Raw genomic sequence first — 26,660 nt, 5'->3', positions numbered from 1 at the left:
AAGAGTAAATATATCAGAAATTAAAGTGTGTCAATATAATTTGTATAATTTCAATTTTCAGTATCCACATGTAGAATTATTCTGAATGTTTATTGATGATAAAATTCGATGTAAAATAGATTTTCCAAAAATACAAGCCAAGATAAAAATAACTTCGATCTAAGTATCTTAAACTACGACCGAATTATTTGGTCGGTGAAATATTGAAGAGTGCTCTATTTTGTTTTCTCTCTTTCGAAATGAAAAGGTTGATTTTTGTTTCAGAGATAATCGCAATGAAGAAGACGATCGATCTAACTTATTAAATTACGAGCAAGGAAAGCGATATATCTAATATAACTTATAACAAACAAATATAAACATCATCATATTATTTTTTAACGTTCAAATTCTATCTCTCGTTAGAGACCTTACATACCAAAATAGAAAATCCTCGAACTAAAAGAGATTCCCTTAGCACCTTTTTGTGAATCTTGTAATATACTCGCAGGCTACCTATCACAGACCCACCAATCCTGAAAAAGCCGTAGACTGCAGTTCATTGGTCGAATCTTAGAAAAATACTATCATCGAAGGCAATCGATAGCTATCTTTCCATTTCTGTTCTTTTTTTTCTTCCTGAGAGAGACTCGCGGATCCCAGGTATATTAAACATGCAAAGAATAATGTCGCAATACTAGCTAAGATGATTGTAAATCGGAGGCTTTCGTCGTATAGAAGGCAATGAATACTTTCCGAGAATACGGAATAATTAAACATGTAAGATGAATATATACGATTTATACAATCCTTGAACAAGTATTGCACATCATCAATCTCCCGATTTCAATTATCCCAATTATTCTTCTCTTTATCAAAATATCGTTTCGTCAGTTTAGCCGAGGATAGTCAGCTTACACGATCGCAAGCAACAATCGAATAATTGGCTCATTCTATAAAGTACAGACAACCAAACGTGATATGCGAGCGCCCTTTCGCCTTTGATTGCACTCTTTGATTTTACGTCAAGGTAAGTTTGAGAGAAAACTAACGAGACTTTGAAATAAAATTTTGCTTGATTGTAAGTAATCATCTTTTGCAGTGGACATTGTTAGCTCTTGAATTCTCCTTGAATACTCTCGCATGCAAATATCCTATTATGTCGTCGATGAAAAATGAAGGCCTTTTCCGAAAGAAAACTTACGTAATATTTAGTCGATTAAACATTTCACCAAGCTGCCTATCGATATTTAAAAACTATCTTCAAAAATTCTCCGCTGACGAGGTTCCTCGCTCGCGGATTCCTTACATCAAGCGAGGAAACTTACGCGAACGGAGATCGAAAAAAGCGAACAACCCTGTTAAATCTACTATTGTGATAAATTGATTTTTGAGAGTTAAATACTCTGCCTCAGCGAGGTCTAGCGGCAAAAAGATATATTCTGATATCTTTTAAAGCACCTGGAGACGCGGCAATCGTTCTTTGATGTGTACGCTCTGAAAGACACTTTAAAAAATCGCAAAACGCTTCGACGTCGATGATAACTCCGTGAATTTTCTTATATAAATATTTAATCGTTTAGTTTCTTTTCTCATTTACAAAAAAAAAAAATGTTTTCATCGTCGAACATTCCAACATCTTTTTTTTCGTCTAAAAAAAAGATCTGTTAAGGATTAACCTGTGACAATCTTCGACGTCGAAGTCGTGTTCAATCTACGACACGACACTATTCCGAATGTCAATAAATATAAGTGTAAACAAAAATGACAAAAATAATCGAACATGCCGCCCTAAAAGTATCACGAAAAATGAACATTGAAAGTGTCGCGTGCATCGTTGTTTCAAATGAGATAATGATTCTCAGATTTTCGATGCAATCATCAAAAAACTGACATAATAGCGTTTATGTCAATCAAGAAGAAGATTAAAAAATTTCTCTGAAAATCGCCATCTCCAGATATCATGGCTTTCGTTCTAGCATTCTCTTATTAATTCCTAGTCGCTTCTTCGTTTCTGTCGCGCGCATTGGTGGCTTTTCATTCTCGTCAGTATCTTATTAATCGGGAATCGGGAAGAGATAGAGCAAAACCAGGGTAGATAGGAATGTCGCAAAAAGTATCGCGGATAGTACGCGGTCCTGAATCGTATGAAGTGAACTTGCGGCCGGTTTTTCGATGTCACTCCCCCCCTCATCGCGAGCAAGGAGAAGAGCGGTGACGAGACGCGCCAGAGCCTCCAGCCCGTACGCGTCCATGTAACCCACGTCCATGATTGCGTCCGCGTCCAATAACGCCTCCTGCAACACCAACAACGATACTACTCAGTCCCAGTTTCTAAATCACCGCACTGCGAGAACATTTCTCACGTGGCCTTAAAGTGCATATTTTTGTCCTCTTCAAGGAAGGCTCTACTTTTGTATCGATGAGAAAAAAAGCATTCCTCGGGGAATATTCATTTTGTTCGATTATAACCGTCTGTAACTTATCACTGTGTCATGTAAGGAATCTTTTTGCTTTTGCGAAAGAACTTTTGAGATACAGTTTAGATTTTGCTTATCCATTTATCTTTATTCTAATACTTCTCAAAATCGATTGTAAGTTGCTCGTTCAGTCTCTAATTGTATTAAAAGTTCTATCACAAGAAAAGACATCAAGAGGTAGAATTGGCAGGACAGCAAGTAAGCAATGTAGTAGTATTTTATAGTGTGTAATAATGAAGAGAGATTTTTTTTATTGTTTTTATACAGTTATTTTTACAGTTTAGGATAGTGTTAGAATTCATGAATGTTAATTGATAAGACATTCGGATGATGGCAGGAAGAATGAGAGCCCGAGATACGGATTATTCCCCGAAGAAGCGACACAAAAGCAGATTGGAATCTAGGCGCATGCAACTAAAGCTTCTTCGCTAATTTGTTTTCCTTTTCCGTGATCTTATATTCTTATATAATATCTATATATATATCCGCCTTTTCATCATTTTCATCATTTTCTTAAAAACAATTTATATCGAGATCAGATTAAAATCGGGGACTGACTAGTAGTTGTTGGAAGTATCATCGAGAAATGACGGCTACATTGCCGAAGCGTTAGTTACGACGTACATAGACGTTCGGTTACAAGTAATGTACGATAAATTTTTTCATCCAACTTCACCAAGCATATCCGGTAGATCGGGTTTAAGTAGACAACACTTGGTAAAAGTGTCATCGTCAACTTGTACTTTATACAGAGTATTTTTTCGCACTTTGTATTTTATGCGTCTTATTTTTACATTCTACTCTTGAACGATCCATCATATAGAACAATTATTACCTATCGTGATTTTTGTATCGCATTATTTACAGAAGATAGAAACATTGGAATAATTCGGTCAATTTAAAAGTGTCCACTAGATCTATATGTTCCATAATGTATGCTAACGATGACAGCATGTCTCATGCATGATATATCTTGAGCGAAAGAGAAGCACAAACTTTCTCGAAACTAATTAATAAATTTGACGATGTTTCTTACCTCATCGACGCCGATCTTCCGACACGCCTCGAGAAAGTTGTCAACATTACGCCTGCATCGCGCCATTGTCAATTTAGGCTAAAAAAGAAAAACATTGATATCGTCAAATCGGTAAACAAAATTATGTATCACAAAAATAACGGATTGTTATAAGAAATAGTAAAATCTTACTACAGCGGGAGAAGGAACATGTATACTGGCAACAGATCGTGGTCTGACATGGTTGGCCAGATGACAAAGAACAACGCCGTCCGTTAATGCTGGTGCGAGGTCCTCCGGCAGTGCCATCTTTAATCTCGTCTCTATGTGCTACAAGATAAATGCGATATGTTTTTTTGACCGTTATATATAATTACAATTGCAGCTGCTTTTCGTCATACTTACATTTCGCAGTTGTTCGATGAGATCAGCTTCTTCTTTGGCGCGTTCGAATTCTCTCCTCATGGTAAAGGAATATTTTTCAGGCAAATTACTGTTCCACGTAACCGATCGCGGAGATTTCGGACTGCCACCGTTTCTGCTTGGACTCTTGTTGCCTAATAAAGATCGACATACTATGTACATTTTGTGTAATCAAATCTTCTTTCACTGAATAGAATGCATAAGAGAAATTTTACATTATCATAGAATGTAAAATCGCTCTTATACATTGCTTATATAAATGTAATTATTATTTAAAAGCAATTTTATATCTAAAATCAGTGATTATGTAACTCTATATTTGGTTTTATTTATAGATGGTCACCTTCTACGTAACCAACAGCGGTTTTCACCAGTCTGGGCGCGTGTGCTGGACTCGTGTTTGCAGACAAGATGCTACTGCAAGTTTTAATGGGCGAGCTGGGTTTCTTGTAAGGTTGCTCGAGATACTTTCCGTTCTTGGTGTTGTAATCGTTGTTGCTGCCGTTGATGATCGGCGTATTTTGATAATTAATCCGCGACGGAGTGACCTTTTGTACCGGCCTCTTTAATGCGTTGTCCTCATTGAAGATTTGCTTACCGGTCAGAGCAATGATTTCCTTATTATTGCTTGAGTCAGTCTCATTGTTTTGCGACTCATTTCCTGGTGGTGTCACCTGTTCGCGAGGTCTGTACACACTTAGACCTTCATTAGCTCTCTGTTGCTTTAGAGCTTCCTTGTACTCCCTAAGAATAAGATGGTCTATAATTTCGAAGTTTTATGTACTGTTATAAAGCATACGAATAATGACTTTCATGAATATTATATGATGATCTTTGCGAATATGAATGATTGTAAAAGCAAGACAACTATGTATAAAAAAATACTAAAAGCATGATAACAACACTTTTTGATCCTCTAACTTGCAAAAGTTTAAAAAAAAAAATTTTTTTAATCAAAATATAATCAAGTCTCTGGACGTTTGAGAAGATTAACGGCAGCGTTATTTGTAATTATTCAAATGATTCATCATAGCACTACTAGAGCGCGTCAGCTGGAGGATTCAAGTACGGTTGGATGAGTAAGATGAGTGTAACGCAAACGTAGTAATGTGAATGAGATAAACTCAGACGGACAAGAGCTTTTGTACGGTTTAAAGCAAAGTTACCTGTACGTTTGTATGTGATTCAATGGCCTCTTATCGTCGCCGTTCACCAGCGTGGCGGGATTCATTGCAGTCTGAAGCGGGTGTACCGATTGCGCGGACGATATCTGCTGCGACTGACTCGTCAAGTGCGTGGACTCCAGATGGCTGTAAAAAAGGATTGCCAGCCACGATAATGCACATGCACGCATGCAAAAGTATTACGTATGTACGTGTAAACTACCGTGTCCGTAACAAATTCGTATCACAATATCAATGGGAAACACCGACAGAGGGACGCGTTCGTTTATTACGAGGGAAAGCACGCGGATCGGATGATCATCGTAGCGAGAGGTTTCACTCACCCCGGTGGCGTAATCGATGTGTGATGAAGGCCAGAGATCATTGGTCTCCTAATGTCTGCCCCGTTCTCCGATGTGCTCCTCTCCAATCTCCTCTTTTCCAGTTGATCGTGCAATATCATCGCCTGCAAAAGATTTCGCATGAGACTCTAATTTTTAGTAAAAGATATAACAGCGTTAAAAAATAGTTTCAAACTCTTAATAAATTAGTTTTTAAAAAATTAATATTTTTTATCTTTTTAATCTCTCAAAATTTACTTAAAAAAAACCCAACATTTTCAACCAGTTTTTAACTAATGTTATCTATTTCTCTAGAATTTATTTTTTTTTTTTAATTAACTCTATGATTGTAGATTTTAAAGTAAAAAATCAATTTTTTTTTTTAATAGAAAAACAGTAAAAAATTGATGAAAACAGTAAGAAATCGATTTCGGATACATCATACATTTATACAGATGCTAATATAATATTACTGAAACATCGCGTATCCATAATTTTGAAACATCTTTAACGTGATTATCAGGTGTTATCAGGTCAAGGTCTTATAACGAGATTTGAGCGACAGCCAACAACGACTTGTCGAGACTATCATTGCCGTGGCTCTCGACTTAAGATCTATTCGACAGCTAAATATAGCGACCATGTCATCTTTTAGATTCTGTAGTACAGCCCAATATTCTTAACCACTTGCTCTAGATAGTAATGTAGGACAATAAATGTCTACGATAACTATAATAGATATAGATCTTATTATTAGAATTATATGTATATTCTATGTGTGATGGCATACTATTATGTTACAAAAATCTTTCCTCATTTTTAAGAAAATTTAATTGTCTAAAGAAATATGTAATTTTTAATTCTGTGTCATATAAATAAATCGTTTAACAAATATTTTGGATGAGCAGCATTTTTATTTATAAAAAAATATTTTAGATATAAAAAAAAGAAAAGAATTTTATAAAAAAATTATTTATAAGAATTATTTATAAAAAAATATTTTAGATATAAAAAAAGAAAAGAATTTTATGTTCAAATGGCAATTATTGTCATACTCGATAAAAAGTGTGAACCTCAATATATTTTTTGCAGAATACTTTTTCTCATATCTTGAAACAATTGGAAGTTCGATTACTTAATTTTTCTTGCGATAATCTTACGTATTAGCCTACCTTGCCCAACTCATCTTCTAGAGACGTGTGTTCTCCGGGTGAAATCGTGCTGGGCGTCGACGTGCCGCTGCAGGACCCGTTCACGCCTACCTCGTGCGGTAGCGTTATCGAAAGCGGTGAGCATTCCTGCCGCCACAAACCACGTACTTCGCCGTCGTGCACCTGCACGTAAACGGTGGCCAAATAGGAGGCATGTAAAATCATGAATGGTATGTATCTCGCATACCAGTAAAATTTTATTCGTGTACTTTGTACAAAATATTCGATCAACATAAATATCGAGCGCGATCACTGAGATAAAAATTTTCTCTTTTCTGTACACAATAATTTATACAAAGATTTGCACAAAATGTATATAACTCTTATGATATTATTCTAAGATGCCATATGAATAAATGGACTAATTGTTCTTGGTCAAATCAAGCGGCTACGAAGCAAAAGCATTTCTTTTAAAGCAAGAATATAAAGCAAAAGTATATAATACTTTATTTTTATTGTAAAACATATGTCTCGTATTTACCTATATATTCCTTTATTTACGCAATTAAATGTTTAACTACGCATAAGTCAATGTAATATCATTATTTGTATTCCCCAGCATTTTCTTCAATAATAATGTTTACAGTCACACGATATGTTTTATATCTTTCAAATAAATGCAAAAGCAAGTTAATATGCTCCGGTTTATTCATATGGCTCATTATTTACGCTGAATCTATGGATCAAAGATCCGCGGGCGATTCGGCGACAGACTCGCCGAACAGCTTAGTGGGGAGGTGGCTGCAGAGCGTGTGCAGGAGATGGAGCGATAGAGAAAAGGCCATGAGAACGACGGCGAAACTAACCGCGCTGTGGATTTCCTGGGACCAACGCTTGTCGACGCCGTCGCTCGTGCTGTACCCGCTGTCGATGTTGTGCCGCCGATGTGACCTCGTATCCAGCGTCACGTGACCTCTCGCATCCAAAGGTGCTCGCCGCGTTCGACCACCTCTGGCTCTCTCGTGTTTCGCTGCTTGCCTCTCCAAATATTTGAAAATGTGCGTTCGCCCGCGAATGCATAGCTGAAATCGGCAATAAAAACGGCCACCTTAGAATGCTTCGGATCGATATTCTAAGAAAAGACGTTCGCTATATTTTAGTTCGTTTTATGTGCCTTCCTTTCCGACAGAACGATATCGAATATTCTTGAGATATTGATCCGAGAATTCAAATAAAGTCTCGAAAGTATACCAATCATTTCCGTAGGATACAAAAAAAGTCTGCAAATAAAGGAAACGACAGGTAGGTAGTCGACAGAGGAAGTAATATCGTGTACGCCGGGTGAATTAAAATCCGTCGGTTTGAGGAAAGAGCGTAGGTGTACGTCAAGGAAAATATATCGGATTCTTTTTCTCTCTCTTTCTTAAATGAAAACGAACGAATAAATCGTTTACGAATGCTCACCGAGGCAGGCGGCGAGGTCAGCGGATTGTCGGACAGTCTGAAATCCACCAAGCCTTTCATCTTCCTCATCTCATTCGGAAGCACAGATATTCGATTGCCGCTAATATCCAGCTTCACGAGCCTCAGGTACGTCAGTTCTATGTAAAAATTGCGTTTTAAGAATCTAATTGAATTTCTCGTCGAGAATTAATTGTCAAATCCTCCGATAATTATCTTTGTTAAGACAAATAATTTTAGATTCTAATTTTAGATTTCTAATAATTTTAGTTTCATTCTAAATTTTCTCTTTTTATTTAGAATTAATTTTTTCATTTTTTATTTAACAAATAAATAAATAGTTTAATTAGAACTGATTTATATGTTAACTCAATGCATTAATTCTGCAAGATTTAATTTACCGACAATTATACTTTCAAGCAAGTTTTTTTACAAGACATCCATACCTTCGCACAGATTGATACAATTTCTTAATCGCGGATCCGATCGTAACACGAATGCTACTATATGTGTCGCAAACCCATTAAAAGGGCGGGCCTACCTATAGGCAGGTGCACCAACAAGTTACTCCTCAGGTCTAGAGACCGGAGCCGCGCAAGGTCGCCTATTCGAGGTGGAAGGCTCGTGATTTCGTTGCAACCTGCGTCCAGTTCTGCCAACGATGTCATCCTGCCGAGCTCATCTGGCAGAGATGCTAATCTGTTGTGCGCGACTAGCAAGGTCTGGAGAGGTAGCCTGCATATCTCTCGAGGTAGTGACGTCAATTGGTTTCGACTATATAGACACGTCAGGACATTGTTTCTTCTTTAAATAAAATGCTTTACCTGGATATTACTAAAATTATGTTTCTTGTGCGTTAGAAATTTATTTTCTTTAGAACGAATAAATTAATCAATTACTTTTAATTATGCGGCTTATTTTTTTTAAGTTGATATTAATATCTTTAATATTTTTCTCAAGATATTTTTTTCAAGATATTATTACTCAATGAATTATTATATAGTTGATCAATTATGATCGCACAATATATGATATTATATATATATCTTAAAATCTTTTAAATTTTCCATTATATAATATTTCGTGCTACATAGAATAAGATATATTCTTCTAGTATTCCGAGAACTATTATTGACACTATTACGCCACAGGATGTAGATATAGAGCGATGTATTGTACAAATGTCAATATAGATAGACATATATACATAGGTGTACAAACCTAAGATCGAGGTAGTTCAGGGATTGGAGCATTACGACGGTTTCCGGGATTATTCTTATGGCATTATGGTAAAGGTGCAGCTTCTCGAGAAATGGAAATTCCGTGACTTCCTCCGGTAACTCACTGAAGCGATTTTTTGAAAGATCTATAACAGAAAGAAAATATTCCATTTTTAAAATATTAAACGACAGAGGTATGATGAAGAGATTGAAAAGAAATGTAATTTCAAGGAATGTAGCACACAATTTTAATAAAAAATTGGAACACTCGTTATATTATGGATAGATGTAAAATAAATTTTGTGTAAATTTGAAAGCTAATTTTTAAAATAAAAATTGTCGCTCTGCATGACAAAGTTCTTGCATTTTCAAATAGCCCACAATAATTAAATTGTACTGGACAATTCGTCGCACAAGCAATAAATGATCCTATACCTCTACAATTGGCCAATAAAACTCGTTAAGAAGGAAATAATATCGAACTGTCTTAATAAGGTACCGATATGTCTCCCATGGCAACAGCTGTGCTCCGGTTAGGGCGGTCTTAGGGTGTTGCTGGGGGTTGTTATGAATGGGGCGCGACGGCCACGTGCGCGGACAGCCTCGAAATGCAGGGAAAGGACAAGGGTAACTCAGCTGCTCCCGGCTTCGAACCTTCTTCCTAATCAATAACAGCCAGTCTTCGAGTCTTGCAAACATTCGCAAATATCGCCGTTTCGAATGGTTACGAAGCGAGTATCGTTCTTTCGATTCGAGTAGTATATATAAAAATAGATATAAAAATAAGATTTTCGAAAAAATTAAACAATTAATCTAAATTACAGAGACAAATATTTCTCTAATTTTTTTCTTTAGTAATGTATATATTAAAATTTTTATTCATTGAAAAAGAAATATTAATTCTTTCAATATAAATAAATTACTTTTGGTTTTAGGGATTCTCTTCTTTCGATATATCCTTTAACATATGCGATTGAGAAAAGGGCGAGGTCACTGAAATACTAAATCCGATGTTGCATTTGACGTTTAAATCGCTTAGTATGTGACATTGATAAATAATAGTTACGATACGAGACAGTTTTGAAAAATCTTAATCTTATTTAATATAAAACAAAAAAATTGAAATGGCATAATAGATGTCATGTTTGTAAAAAAAAAATATCTAATTATATCTGATTCTTTATCTACATATTTTCGTATATCTTTTTGAAATAAACCGGGAAGGACTGGAAAAGCGAGGGACGAATTAATTCACGGAAATTTTCCAAATATACCCCAATCTGTGAGGGAGAGAATCAGGTTCCGAACCTGTCGAACGGAAATTGGCAATCGTTGCATGAACAGGATACACGATTTCCTTTAAAGGGATTGAGAGCAAAGTTTTGGCTCAACGATTTTTATCAACAAAAAATAAATTTAAGAAATATCTTTATGTGACATTTATTTTATTACAATTTGCGATTTAGGATCATAAGTATTTAATAAATAATAATTACTTTTGTGCATGTGTATAAAATAGAAGAGATTTAGAACATCAGTCGTAAATCATCGTGACATAAGGTATAATTCATCTTCATTTGTCATAAACTATGGCAATTTACGCGGTTATAATCCGAGGGTGTGCCCTGATGAGTGTAACTTCGTTAATCGATCTCGTTTCTTATATTCTTCGCGAACTAACCGTATTGAAACGGGAATAATTTTCTCGAATGGGGGGGAAACCAAGGCGTGAATAGAGATACTTTTATGGCAATTCGATACTTTGATCTCAATAACTGCAAACTAATATGTAATATCGCAGGCACGATCAAAATATTGAACAACATAAGTGATGATGATGCAATTTATTCAATAGTTATAATATTACGTAATATTAATTAAAATAATAATTATTATTATGAATAATTCAAAATGAAATTTTTCTTACATGTATACATAATTCCGGCGTTAAAAAAGATTTTTTTCAGAAAATTTGTCGAATCAAATCAATACGCACAATATTATATATAGAATAACGTTTCAAAATATCGATACTCTGTTCAATTTAAATATTTGTTGGTCTGGAACATTTGGAATACGGTTTATCGAGTGCAAGGGCGTCGGCCCGTCCGACGAAGACCCCTTGCCAACCCCATGAGCAACTCCCACGCAATATTGAATTCCCTTCCAAACGCCCGTCTCTTTGTGCAAAGTGACAAAATTCTGTGGCAGAATATCGCCTCATGGACTGTGTCGTCTATATTGTGACGTTCTATTGTGGAATTTGTTCCGCGGATAACATATGACGCACCATAATTTAAAGCGTGTATTGTGCTGGTGGGTAGACTCTTCCTCCGGTAAGTCTCTTTCGCAAGAAACAAAATCGGTGAAAGCATGGGAGCCGCGCCAAGAAACGTGACTCTCATCTCCGAGTACGTTCGTTAGATTGTTAGAAATCGGCAGAAAAATGCGTGCGTCTATTGTGAGATAAAAATATACCGCTATCACTTTCAAGAAGAGTCTATCACTTAGAAATCTATTACTCAGAGAGAGAGAGTAATAGATTTTTCGAAATTTAAAAGCACTTAGTAATAATGCAGAACTGAAATTAATATAATAATAATTGGAGTTTAACATTAATATACGAATAATTATAATATGAAGAGCTGATTATAATATGAAGAGCTAATTGACATATCTATCACATTATGAGGATATCGTACTGATTTTATTTGATAATAAAAGCTGTTATATATTTTTTTTCGCGTTATCGCTCATGACGGAAGTTAGTCACATTGATTTGAAATTCACGATCAGCTGATAAAAATCAACGGTACCGCGCGTGCGAATGATTATAAATATGTCTACAGTAACGGTCAGACTGCTCGATAAATATCGCAGCCATACCCTTCATGAATGTACAGGACGTTTCAGGAAGGGTCGATGCACCCGAATATTTTCAAGGACCAAGGTCGAAGTTCTACCGAGTCGAGGATCGATACGCGATTTGCGTGACACGCACACAGTGACATTATTTGCTGATAAAGGGCGTGGCACTTTTATCAGCTGATATAAACTCCTACGCATTTGCTATTTATCACGAATTTCGCCTATTCAAGATAAACGCTTTAGTGCACGATCGGTTAGGAAGCATTGTTTTAAATTATTCATTTTTTTTCGCTAAATAAAAACATTATGTTTATCACACTTATAGCTGTGGTATTAAAGTTAATTTTTTATAACCGCAATTTTTTTTTGAAAGAGTATAAATCAAGAACAATCGTGTTAGGTCCAAATTAAGAAATCCATTTATCTTGTCTAATGAATTTGATGCAAAAAAAGGCAATGCAAAAAAAAAAAAATGAAAGTGAAGAGCGAAATTGCGTGAACGTGTCGTGCGGAAAATGTCTGCCCTGCGGTTTTCACGTTAATCTCCACGTGCTAAAGCATGCAAGGCCAACGGCCGGGAAGAAATAAATGTCCGTCTAGGCGAGACGGTCGCTTCGGCGCTCGTCTGGCAGCGTCTGCCTACCATTTCTTTCTCTAGTTCAGGTTTCCATCTAAGTACGCGATCAGAAAAAGTGTACGCTCTCTTGTAACAGGTAGCCTTGATGGTAATCGAGCTCGATCATTTCCTCGAATTTTAACTAGCTGTCTCTGTTGCATTGCGATATAAATAAAAAGACACTTGTAAATTGGAAAAAATCCAAACTATACGTCACAATATTAATATCTTGTGTAACAAAATTAATATCCTGTGTTAATTTTTTTTTTTCTAGAATTGAATTGTACCAATAATATTGCTCGATCTTATCTATTTTGCATGAAATTTAGATACAAAATGCAGAATTTTAATTACAAACGTAAATCCAATTGAATGAGGATATGTGATATATAGGACGTGCGTGATATATAGGACGTGTATATTTCCCTAGGGCAAGATAGATGTGCTTAATGCCGCTATTGAATGGATAGAGGAGTTTATTTGTCTGAGCCGGTTTAGCGTATCCCTAACACCTGAGGATATGATGACGCACAATAAGCTTAGTTGATGATAGACATGAAGCGATTCTTATAAATATCTTTGCAACAGAAAAAAATTAATGCCTAATTTAATGTTAAAACACAGAGTAATGGATTTATTCATTATCAATTCTCATAAAGAATTTATTATATTTTTTAAAATTTGCTGATCTCTTATATATTAATTGTGAGCATGAGATAATATTCATTATAATATCTTTTCAGTTTTTTATTTTTTTATTTTTTTTTTATATATATATTATTCGGAAAATAATAAAATTTAAAAAACACAGTTTCCTATTTTATGTTCATAACGAAATACAATCAGTGCAAAATACACATTATTCTTGCTTATAATAATGATACCATAAATATATCATATGTCGCGTACAATGTCATATGCATTGAGATGAGCTCGCAAGCTTCGTATTTTAGCGCCGGATATAAATCCTGATGTATACGAATGAAGGACGAATTCCTCTTTTTTTCTGGGTGTGTCCCGCGTGATTCATCGAATGTTCGTGCAAGAAAGAAAGTCTCGTCTCCGTGACTTGCCGTCGTTGACCATGAGTTGCAGGTGATGTTGTTGATTCTCCATTAATTGGAACATGTCACGCACTCGTGCCAGAGATCTTTTTTTTGTAGGAAAATGCATTTTCAAGGCAAGGTAAAAAGTTGAATAATATTGATCGTTCAATATTATTGCGCAATAATAAAATAATAATCATCTAGGCGTCATTCCTGATATAGGAAAAGAAATAAAGTTTTTGAATTTTGTTTGCAATAGAATTGACATCACAAGCATTTTTAGAGAATTCGAGAGAAATCATCATGTTTTTTGTTCGATGTCAATTTTATTTTTCTTTCTTTCTCTCTTGGCAGTAGCAGGCAATAAATATGATCGCACCAAATGCGGAATGTATTCCTATTGAATGACGAATGACATTGTTTACAACGATGTTACAGTGTAAAGTAGTATATAATATCGATCCGACATCTACGGTTTCACACGTTACGATCGCCCGTAATGGGCGAGATAAATATATCCGGCGCCGTAAGCATTTCTATCAGCTATGCTTTATATATCTTGTAACTTGCAAAATATGGCAGAAACTTGCTCCTAATATTTTTCCTATGTTAAAAACCAAAGGAAAATAAGAAAAGAGAGTAAGTGGATATATTTACGATTCCCTATATCCGTGGTGTCCCATGTTATTCTTGCTGTTACTATGTTCCTGTGACTGCAAAAGGTATGGCAAGGATGAAATTGTCCGAGGGTGAGGGGTTCACGTTCAAGAAGGCTTTACGTTGTTCAAGATATCCTATGCGAGATACGCGGGGCCATGAGAGCCCACACACGTGAAGATCGCCTCTCGAAATAGAGAGAAACAGAGGACCGCGCGATCGATAACGCCCCCATAGCAAATATTGCCCATGGGGGTTGCCATATACTGTCAAGTACTAAGCAAGGTAGTCGACGCGCGCGTTATTCTCTCCAGCGTGTATCGCGCAACAAAGTGAAATATTCACGGCCTTATCAGCGTGAAATTTGACCGAGTTACCTTTGCGGAAGACTGGTCGGGGAAACTTCATGCAAGCTGCATCATACAAAGGAGGATGCATCCCCGCTGTGTTTACAGTGAAAACTGTTTGCGTAAGGCACGCCCAAAAAACAAATAGGAATTAATAGAAGGAAAAAGTTGGATTTTTTAAAGAATTTAGAAGTGATTTTGATGCTTAATTCACTTTATCATGTTTGTATGAGTATATTTGATGAGTGGGTTTGATGATATATTTACTTATTTGCTTATTAAATTATTATGATTAATATATGAAAATGTTTTCTAATACAATTCTCTCCTTTTTAGAATGTAATAAAATAATTTTAGAAGCCATACAAATTTAATAAATATCTTATAGTTTATTTATCTTCCTAACATGATTGATATATACTTATTCAAGCATAACATTATGCAATTTTCCGACATAAGATAACATAAGATCTTCAGATAATATTAGATCGCATCTTTTCCGCTTCTTTCTCGTGATCGCGAGAAAGCCGTAGCTCTAAATTACCTTAATAATATCATCATTGTTACATAACGCAAATTTAATTAGTACCACTATAACGTAACAAGTTATCGCATAAACATCAACAGGAATGAAGAGTTGATAAATTCTTCGAAAGCGAGAAATCCCGATTCGCAACGCGAGTCAATTACGGTACGCTTCGCATACCTGGTGAAGCGCGATTTTCGCGTAATTGACTTTTGCCGTCATTGTTCACGATGACGACATATGACGCCGTCGAAGAGGCCGGTAAGAAGAACGACATCTCAGTGAGGGGGAAGTTAAGGGACAGGAAGAGAATTGTGCGGGGAGAAAAGAAATTCACACGGCATTTCTCTGACGACTGGAAACGGCCTCTTCGTGTCGCCGTCGTCTTGTCCTTGAATCGTCGCTATTGCCGTGTCATTGGCGGGTTGATCGCGTCAAAGACGAAGAGGTGTGGAAGAACCGAGAAGGAGCGAGGAGGACCGTCGCTTTTGTGACGGACCGCCGCAACTTCCGGCGACGCGCAAGTGGAGGACGAGACTCGCATACTCGATCGGACGCCACGAATTCAAGAGCACCTTCGTCAACGTCTAGGTAAGACTCGGCATTAGGTAAGACCGGTTTCTCGGATAGAATTATTTATCGCAGTAGCCATAAGTAATAATTAATAATGATACCTAATAAATCTTTAGGAATTTTTCTGATATCAAAAATCGTATTAAAGATGTTTCTAATATATATCATTCGATATACGATATTATTGACTCATATGTTTCTGTGTATCGAGATATATCTATCATAAATATGTTAAAATAATTATTTTTTTTAAATAATAAAACACGTAATGTTAATTCTATAGACAACGATTGCTATTTTAAGCTATGTAGTTATTTATATTCAAATGAAATGAAGTAGGATTTTCTCTATGATATCATACAGCAGAAACTGTACGTTCAAAGTTAATATCCGGATAAAATATTCATGTGCTTCTGGCAAAATGGAATTCGTCGGCGATGTAACGCCTGAAATCTCGAATGCACATTCTGATGAACGGTGTTTGGATTCCATCTAAGCCGGCTGTCAGAGATAATTTCCACGACAGCGAGTTGTCGACCATCTGGTCGACGCGACGATTCGACCAGGCATGAATTACGTGCGTGGAAACGCGTAGATAACATACGGTAGCGTTGAAAATTATACAAACCAAAGCCGGAACAATTTACGAACGAGAGAAAGAAAGAAAAATATCGAAAAGTCGAGAGAAATATATAAAACGCTCATTCGTAACAAAAATATATGGTTATAAATCTGTTATAAATTGTTAGAGAAGATACTCTAGGTCGTCGTGTATAGTGAGACCAGTTTCCTAGCACGTTTTCACGATCCGGTTTATATGTGGATGAGGTGGCTCATGCGTGTCGAACAGTGCGTCGTATTGTGCATGCAGCAGTCTTGGCCACACGTTCGACTGTGCGTGATTATGGATGCATGTAATACATTTGGCAGGCGTGCCAGAGCGTATGTGGATAACACACGGCAGGGGAACAAAGAAGACATTTTTTCCATCGGAGAATAGCAAGAACGTTCCAATTTTGCACTGACGTCCATGTATACGAGATATCCTAGAGATCGATTCTAACTTTAGTAGATTTTTTAACTCGATTTTTCCTTTGTTTTTATTTAAATTTTACTTTAACAGCATTTTAATTCGACTGTAATTATGAAGATGTTTAAAAACTTGCTACAGATAATGATTTTTCTAAAAAAATTTGACTCAAGAATGACTACAAATTCGTTACTTTCTCATTAAAATCAAAGAATTGAATAATATAATATGCTATATAATATATTATAAGACATACGGTTAGGAAAAAGAATTAATTTGTTTTGCTTTTTTTAATATTTTGACCGATTATATCCATTAATTCCGTAGGGATTTTATTTGTGTACTCATTACCAGCATCATTTCAAAGAAAGCCTATTTTTTTCATTAGCACAGCGTCGTCGTTTTAATTACTGAAAGATCTCCCTCATGGTTTTCTTGCTTTTTCTCTTTATAGACTAACTTGGTACCAAAGTAACGAGCATCGAGCGTGTTTCCATTGTATACACATTGTTACGCTTAACCCAAAAGAAAATGCTCGAATTGAAAAACGTGAATTTGTTCTGAAGAAAAAAATTTGAGAAAAAATATTCGCCGGTAATATTTGCTAATAAAAATCAATAATCAATTCAAAGATTTCATTACGACTCTGATTATGATGATCGATATATAAAAAATTATTAAAAAAGAATTTATTTATATCGTTGCTATAGAGGTATATAGGGTGGGCCTCTATAAGCTTGTAACTATAAATTTAATTGCAAATTTCTATAATTACTAAAAATTGTAATTTTTTTATACAGATATGACTAAGAAAGAGAAATAATAAAAAAAATACATATATAAAATATACGTGTATACATAAATCGTATAATTAACATCCATCTGTATCATAAAATTTTTTTTATGTATTATACAAACTATTAATATGTGTAATATGTACACGAATAATTAAAGCAAGTAACTACACGCTATCGCTATTAAAATTAATCATTTTATCTGTATCTTATATTATAAAATTTTTTTAATATTATAACATCAATTTTTTATAGTATATATACAAATCTTTTTCTGAATTTATATCTCTTCTATCATCACATTATCCCCATATTTTTTATCGCGATCTCATGTAAGTCAACTTGAGATCCGAATGCAAAAGGTTAAAAGACGCCTCTGTTCCTCGTAATTTACGCACAGTGTCGATTTTAGATGATCATCGAGGCGAATTCATCAGTCTCCGTTTCCACGAGTATTATCCACGCGCGGTCGCGTTTCTCAATTTAAAGCCGTGAAGCCAAGAGCCGCGCTTTCGCAGATTGAGTTAGCCTTAATCACGAGGCGGCCTACAAAATTATACCGACGTATAATTGAGCGATCGCATCAGCGACATCGTGAAAGAGAAGGAAATGATTATCAAAACACGTGCGAGAGAGAAGCATATTCATAACATATAATTTATACTTATATTCGTATTAAAAAAAGAAAATGGGGAGTATTTACTAAAAATTAATGCATATAGATAAATTCTGTGATTTATTATAGGATAGAATTATATATACATATTTATTCTTGACATAAACATGATATTTGCTTTGCATGTATTTTAATATTATTCATACAGTATCACCTTTCAATTGTTTTTAAAAACTACCGTTTCGACAAAAAAAAAAAAAAATCAACTTTAAATCGTTCAGAGAATTTTCGAGTGAAATGAATGACGAAAAGCCGTATTGCATTTCCTCGTATGTTTTCTATACATATGCATAAGCACCCACTTTTAGCTATCGCAACTTTTATTCCTCGCTCACGATGCATTATTCCGCTCGCGATAATGCTTTGCGCACAGCGTGCTAAAGGTGCAGCTTGCAAATGGAAACTCTACATTTTCGGACGCGAATATTGCAGAGAAAAAAAAAATCGCGAGGAATACGAGTCGCCCCTTCTCTATTTTCATGCGTTTTCACGCACAATGCACATCGGCGGATATTCAAATACAAACTCACGCATATGTCGTCGTGCGTGTACCCACGAAAAGTGCTTTCCGCAGAAAGCGGCTTTGATCTTTCGATCGTTAGGTATATTCCAACTGGCAAATTGCGTCATGTTACCTGTACGTCTACAGAAAAAATATATATAAATAAAAGATGAAAGAATTCGTTGAACGTCCTAACTGTGCATTAGTGGTTATTTAATATGTTTTTGTTAGATTAGATTCTCTCAGAAATAAACGTGATTAAGACAAAGTTTCATTGCATCTTCTAATTATCAAATGTACACGTAATATAAAATATAATGTCAAAATAAATAAATACTGTTTCAATTATTTGGAACATTATTTCGGGTAATAAATAAATGTATGAAGTTTTTGGAATTTTTCTCTTCTAAATAAAATTAAACAAATTTTATCTTTTATATTATATAAATCTTTTGTAAGCCTCTATTTTAGTATGCAAATTGCGTTTGTTAAAAATGTGTTGCAGAGAGAGATGACATAGAAGAGAAAGATTGACCTCATTGATAACCCCTGTACTTTCATCTTTTATCAGATAAAGTTCGTGCAATGAGAGAATCATAGTGAGTTCATACAATGAGCGATCGGAAGATGCGATATTCTGCATGTGCAACAATTGGTGACACGAGATAACAGCACTTTCGATGGTGCAGCTGATCGACATTGACAATTCTTAGCAAATCGGCCAAACAATGGGACCTATAATTGTACGGAGGTTGGCCTCATTGACAAGAATACAGATCTAAGATTTCCAGAATCATCTGCGCTTTCTTCAAACTTCTCTTGTTATCACATAAAATTAGACGTTTATTGTTAAATAAAATGATATTTTTTTATAATCAATTCCATAGAAAATTTCTCAGAAATGTTACCATTAAAGTTTATTTTATACTAGTCAGATGGTCTGTATAAAAAGGTATTTTAAAGTTTTTTATAAAAGTTTTTTTATAAAAATTTATATATGACGATAAATTTAAATGTGCATGAGACAATTGCAGATTGTGATCTGGATATATGAACCAACGAGCGATTAAATTCATACGAGTGAAGAATAAAGTGATCTGCAAGGCCAAATTGTGAAATTGAATTCTTTGCGAGATAAAAGACCGTGTTATTTTTATTAAACTACATAACTGTTTCAGAATTAATCTTTTCTTTCTCAATTTTAATAAATACTTTTTTCTCACATCCATGTTCCAACATGTTTCATTTTTAATAAAAAATCAGACATCAGACCAAGGTGCCAAGAGCAAAAAAAAATTGATGCTAATAGAACTACATGACCTGAGAGATAAAGCATTAAAATGAAGTCACTATATATACGTCGACAAGCTAAAGACAGAAATAAATTTGTTCTTTTCTTATTTTAATACTTTCTCCGTTTAAAATAATACAGGTCAGGAGGAAAGAAAAAGAAGGCTATATAATGCAATGAAAAAGAATAGATCTAACGATTAAAGCCGAGCTTTAAAGGAAAAAATAGATACATACACAATAATAGATACATCGCAGCGATTATTGGAGAAGAAGAAAAGATTAAATTTTGAAAATGATTTCAGAGTTGCGACAAGAACGCATGAATGCAGATATCCATGTGCCTGAGGCATGGAAGAATGTAACAGAAGTTTAATATCGTATATTATGTCATTGTTGCATTCAAACTATATAACGATGATCAACTTTAAAATGAGTGTTAAACGTCGGCTGAAATACTTAATTAATCGAGAAATCTGTAAAAAGAGCTATTTTTGATTCAAACACACCCTCACCAGTCAATCACTCATGGATTATACGCTCGATAATGATCGGTCTTTATATTGCTCGTAAAATACCAAGGATGGGCAATCAAACGACGTAAAGCTAATGCTTTGCATCATTGTATGCAGCAAGTGCAAGTACGCGCACACATCAGCGCTGGCCGTTGACGTGTAGTGTAAATTTATCTATAGATAAACCGAAAGAGCTGACTTGAAGGCGATAGATCGATATATGGGTCATATCGTAACGATCGTAGAGTTATGTATATTAGGCATCATAAACATCTTAACATTTACTGAACGCACTTTTTATATTGCTTATACATATGTTAACACTCATACATCATTACTAATCATAGAAATAAAAATAGCTAATGATTAATTGACAGCTGATGTGCGCGAGATCATTTTATAAAGTTAAAGAGATTTTTCAATTTTTCTTTAAACCAATCGAATTATAATTTTTTTATTTCCGTGAACAGAATAAAAAGATTATAACAATTGGACCAATCAATTTCCGAGAAAAAAGTACAATTTAAAAATTAATTTATGCAGTTCAAATTTTCGAAAATTTATCTACTTTTTCTAAAATAAAAAAATTTGTTATTTTAATCATTCTCAAGAGCACTCTCTCTCTCTTAAGATTTAATATAATCATACCCTAGGATGAGATTAGAAAATTGCGCCAAAGGAATTTTAAATTTGCAGAATCAATTTACGTAGATGATATACATGATCGAAAAAAAAAAAAAACTCACGATGGAAAGCTAATTACCGTTATTTATGACACGAGCGAAAGTCACAGTTCTCTTTTGCATTATGCGCACGATGACATTTGAAATACGGTTGAACGCGCTCGACAGGATGTGCCTCTGCCGCTCTGGTTTCCTTAGCATGTATGTTTTCCTGACATTTTCAAGTCTTTAAGCACTCGGCGTAAATGATATGATGCAAACAAAGCGGTTCGCTTCTATAATAGTCGAGTTGTATAGCACGATGTATATATTTATATATGCAAAATACTGCATTATCTTTCTCTTTCTCTCTCTTAAAAACATACATTTTTTAAACATTTCGTGCCATCTTTTTACAGATCTACAGCATTATCCGTTATTTATTGAAAATACGCATTATTTTTCCAGATATTATAATCAATTGTATCTTGATATATTCGATATTAGTTATGCAAAGGAAGACTAATGCAATTTTGCATTTTGATAAATATTAGCGATTATAATGGAATAATTTTACGTGGAATGGTAAAGTTCATTAATTCCGTTGCAGAAATTAGTTTGCAAATGTAAATATTATATTAAAACAGAACATTTTATTTATTCGAAATTGTAAATACTTAAGAATATCTAGCGACAATCTCACAGTGATAAAAACGGGCCATGGCTGGCATAGCTTTCTTCTAACAATAAGCCATCGATGATCCGCGGGAGATACTTTATCTTCGAACAACAAGAGTGCATCAGAACGAGGGTTCGTACAATTCTTTCACAAAGAAACTTATAAACCGTGAATACTCTTTTGGGATCAACAACTTTCGAAAGCTTTTACGGCTTTTCAATAAGCGTCTTGTTAATAGAATAAAAGATAAATTAATGATATCCGTATGAATAAAAAAATTAATAAAAATTAATGGAAATTTTAATTAAATTTTAACTAATGGTTTATAGAAACAATATGTGCAGAAGAATTACACACATAAATAGGACTATATAAATAGGAGTTTTCTTCACTAGCGAGAAATTACTGTTTCGTATCATTTTTATGAATAGCTGCGTATTATGACATATTCATTAATTACTACATTCTGCACTAGATAATAAGCACTGGTAGCACAAAATTGTGATATTACATACTGAGTCGGGATGATATTAGTGCGGCCCTGCGATAGAGTTAATTATAACTCGGCAACGAAACCATGTTGCCTTGCACATGCGAGGAATGATGGCGCATATGATACAGTGACATGCGGTATATTTAACAATAAATGACAGAAATTAAATTAAATCTTTGCGAATATCAAAAAGTGCGTAACTGCTTGAAGGCAGTAAAGTTATTGAATAATTACTGAAAAATCTAAGTGACAATTAAAAATCTTTGAATAAATGAAACGCTAAAATATGTACTGTCAAAGTTACATGTTGCAGTATTACAAACTTAAATAATTATGGAACTTTTTAAATATTTGTCTCTTTCTTTTTAACAGTTTCATAAATGTGAAGTGATTTGTTTTATGTAAAACTAAAATAATTAGAATAAACTAAGTAATTAAAAATAATTTCGCGAGATATTTAAAAAATAAAGCTTATCTCCCTATTTCATAAATTTGTTAATAAAAATTGTATGTAAATGTACAATTATTTTTACAAAAAGCAATATTTTATGTAGATTGATGCAATGTAAGAAACAAACATAACACAATTGCTTTTAATATAAAAAATATATAAATATTAAAAATTATAGTGACAAAATAAAAATAATCTAACTCAAAAATAAAATAATTTAAAATATAGAATTTAAAAAAAAATCTTGCCAAGAGTAAATATTACGGGACTTTTAAAACTACGCTACATACCAACGATTTCATTTATTTTTCCGTTATAATTTTATGTTTTATCCATTTTACGATAATTAGAGCCTCGTATCGTGCTGGATGCGAAGGTATTGAATTAATATTCTTCATTAAGAAGCCGCTATAAGCTCGCATGCATGCTCGCGCGTGCGGCACTAATTCGCAAAGGCAATATATAGACAAAAGGCATTCGGGATACATATGAATTCATGAAAGCTGTAAAATAATCGCGACCGATTTGTATTATATACCATGCGTACGGTAAAATACACAGTGCCTTATTTTCAAATAATTAGCCGCAAATCATTATCATTGATGCGCGATGATACACCACGATCGTAAAACCGCGTACCAGCCTTCGAATACGCAGGCTCTACTCGCTTTCTCATTATCTTTCATTCGTGAAATGGAAAAAATTAAATTTTGGTACTAAAATAAAATTTCTGGTTTACGTAACGAATATTGTATAGCGAAACGTATAATCCTCTTCAATTGAAACTAAAAAATTTTAAATGTAAAATTAAAGAAATTATTTTTTGTACATAAGTTATATAATTTTTAATTAGAATAGATTCATAATTTTTTGCGAATCTGTCTTTGATTCCCAATTTTTAATTTCTAATTAATAATACTATTTTGTTTGAAAATATTATTCTTCCCCACCAAGTTATAATAATAATTTCGATAGTGATATTCGAATTATTAAACTTCCTCCAGAATCACATGTGGATGCAATTCAGGTGCTAATAAACTTAAAGGAAAATGCGTTGCTGTCAATACTGGAGGAAATAGGTGATTTCTCTCGCCGGTACATTATATGCACAAATACAGGGCAATAAACGCGTGTGGCGGCCCGGAGACAGATGACGACACAACGCCGTATCGGGTACATTCATCGTGTTTGGTCTCGGCGCACGTGCTACGCGAGACACAGACCTCAGATGTGACACAGGGACTGTCTCGTTACAAACGCGACGAAGACCGAGGACGCGCGAAGTCTCGTGCCGCATTTGGCACGAGAGATCTCCGTTGTGTCCCGCGTCTCATTCATATTCGCTATCGCGGACGCGAACAGATTAGGGAAGTTCGCCTTCTCGCAGCTGGGGAGTCTCGGAAAGAAATTAATTAATCACGATGCGCAAGCACGTCAAACAATGTTTTATCAAGATGATAGAGATTAGCCCTTAAATTCCTAAAATATACCCAATATATTCTCATAACTGCATCATGTAATGATTAATATGAGAAATTATATGATAGGTTAATAAATAATATTTTTTGTACAGTAAACGTTAAATGATAAAAAAATTGTATTAGGAATTATTTTTATATGAAAATATAGTGTAAAGATATTCAATTTTTTTCATTACATTTATTATTTATTTATTGTATGTGTGAAAAAATAAATAAAATGGAATGTAAATGATTCTATAAAAATATAGGGAAGGAGAGAGAGGAAAGTATACAATAATAAGGTACTTTTACGTGAAAGTATTCTGCCGTTATTTGCTTTTCTGTCGAAGAGTCTACAATCGTGACTGATCGATATACATTAGTGCATTTGACGACGGTTTGTTTGGTATTGATTTCGATAAATACCTACATGTATATATACATATAGGTATTGTACATCATATATGATGTCCGATGCTAAATAAATACGTATCATTTTAAATATGTCTTAATATTATTCTAGGAATAATATTAACGTTATTTTTTAATAGAAAGGCAAATCGTTTGCGTTTTGAAGCTATGTATAAATAATAAATGTATGTTCTTTTCAAGCAACATATCACAATATTTAAATCGCATATCAAATTGATATATTTCGTACGTGTATATGTAAGAATTCCTCAAATTTTGGATATTTCCTAAGCATGCGAGAGATTTCGTCTCACAAAGTACTCCTTTGACAGGGACAAATGCTTCAGATAAACGATAACACCGAATTACGTTGACAAACTCTGCTTCATTGTGGCACAAGTCAACTATCATTCTAGAATCGCTCATTAAATCTTTTTTTATGATTTTTCGATTAATTATTACATTAATTGAAACTCCCAATAATTGATATTACATATTTCATTTTCTTCACTTTGAAAACGACGTTGTCCCTTGATATTAGAACTAAAACCGTTATCATTTCATTGTGTTAGCACTCTAACAATAAGATTAATACGGCGTGCTATGACACTTCAGAGTACTCTGGCCACGTTCTATTCCCCAACTTGCCGTGTTTCTCTCCAGCTTACAACAAGTATAATACCGTCGTACTTAAGTTTGCTTTCGGGGAAAGTAGTATAAGCTGAACAGTTTCGACGTTGATAAACGAAACTCGCGAGAATAGTGGCGCCATGGCAAACCCCGCAATATAACACGTTATGGAGTTATCGACCTGTTAGCACCCCTGTCTCTGCAGCTGCGGTGCCTCTATCTTTAGCTTGGACGTGCACGGATGTCTCTCTTACATCCCCGCGCGCAGGCCGCACCACCCCTGTAAAAATACGGCGTTCATCACCCTCGCGAACGAGCAGAACCACCAACGTGGCACGTTTCGATATCGCTGGAGATAATTCGAAGGGTCGTCGTAGCCCTTAGCTTGGTTTGTATTTCGTGTTCGGCTTTTCGTGAATTAGAAAGTAGAGTGTCGATCGGCGACGAAAAGATCTTTCATTTTTCAACATCGAATTCAAAGAGAAGAATTGTGAGAAGATATTGGCGATATTTCTCTCCCCAAGATATATTTAATATGCCATTTGCATTTTTCCTTCGAGATCTGTAAATCATATACTTCTTCCCGGATTACAAGATTCTTCATGTATCATTTAACAGATATAAGTAAAGTAATTAAAAAAAAAAACTACAAAATACGAATTTTATTAATCTTCTAATCCATGATTTATCAATGCATTTATTATCATGTAGAAAATGATAATATCCATATGTTCATCGCTATCGTATAATTAGTAACAAATTATGTATTTACGAAAATATAATTTTGCTTATTATTATTATCTGTTACTAATAAAATTAATAATATCCGCCATAATATTTCAATAATTTTAAAAACAATTTCCTATTATAATTGCTTGCCAATTTTCTATCGATTAGCACGTTTTAATTGATTGTAAATAATAAATATAATCATTCTCGGCGTATCAATCAGAATTCTTTAATACGCTTGAATATTACAGAAGAGAGCCCTAAAGCGATTCAAGAAGAAAAGGTTTTCGTTATGGTTGGCCGATTCTTCGTTGCGCGACAGCTGTTACAGAGCCAACGGGTTAAGAAAGAGAGAGCAAAGAAAGCAAACAATAACGAAGTGATTCGCTGAAAAGTGAAGTGCAATCACTATGCTTGCATGCGCTTCAAACTTTTTTGAGTCTTTCGGCAGTTATCTCACGCGTGCAAGCGT

General features: G+C 34.5%; 1 protein-coding gene across 3 annotated transcripts in view; it reads right to left on the bottom strand.

The window, feature by feature from the left end:
* Positions 1–26,660, bottom strand: part of LOC126849973 (leucine-rich repeat and calponin homology domain-containing protein) — a 38,354-nt gene that overhangs the window by 6,043 nt on the left and 5,651 nt on the right. For 2 of the 3 annotated variants that reach the window (XM_050592470.1, XM_050592472.1), the window contains exons 2-13: positions 9,235–9,379; positions 8,555–8,787; positions 8,017–8,153; positions 7,419–7,634; positions 6,574–6,735; positions 5,405–5,526; positions 5,064–5,207; positions 4,241–4,641; positions 3,880–4,031; positions 3,667–3,804; positions 3,496–3,573; positions 1,009–2,276 (exon numbers count right to left, since the gene is read on the bottom strand). In XM_050592470.1, coding sequence (XP_050448427.1) covers positions 2,037–2,276; positions 3,496–3,573; positions 3,667–3,804; positions 3,880–4,031; positions 4,241–4,641; positions 5,064–5,207; positions 5,405–5,526; positions 6,574–6,735; positions 7,419–7,634; positions 8,017–8,153; positions 8,555–8,787; positions 9,235–9,379 — 2,168 coding nt within the window. In that variant the 3' untranslated portion in view covers positions 1,009–2,036. Of the gene's footprint in view, positions 1–1,008; positions 2,277–3,495; positions 3,574–3,666; positions 3,805–3,879; positions 4,032–4,240; positions 4,642–5,063; positions 5,208–5,404; positions 5,527–6,573; positions 6,736–7,418; positions 7,635–8,016; positions 8,154–8,554; positions 8,788–9,234; positions 9,380–26,660 lie in introns of those variants that run through there. The other variant, XM_050592471.1, reaches the window with a different exon arrangement.

This window comes from Cataglyphis hispanica, chromosome 5 (assembly GCF_021464435.1).
Source record: "Cataglyphis hispanica isolate Lineage 1 chromosome 5, ULB_Chis1_1.0, whole genome shotgun sequence".
NCBI classification, from domain to species: domain Eukaryota; kingdom Metazoa; phylum Arthropoda; class Insecta; order Hymenoptera; family Formicidae; genus Cataglyphis; species Cataglyphis hispanica.
The sequence above is the reverse complement of the archived record's forward strand: the minus strand, read 5'-3'. Positions and strand labels throughout refer to the sequence as shown.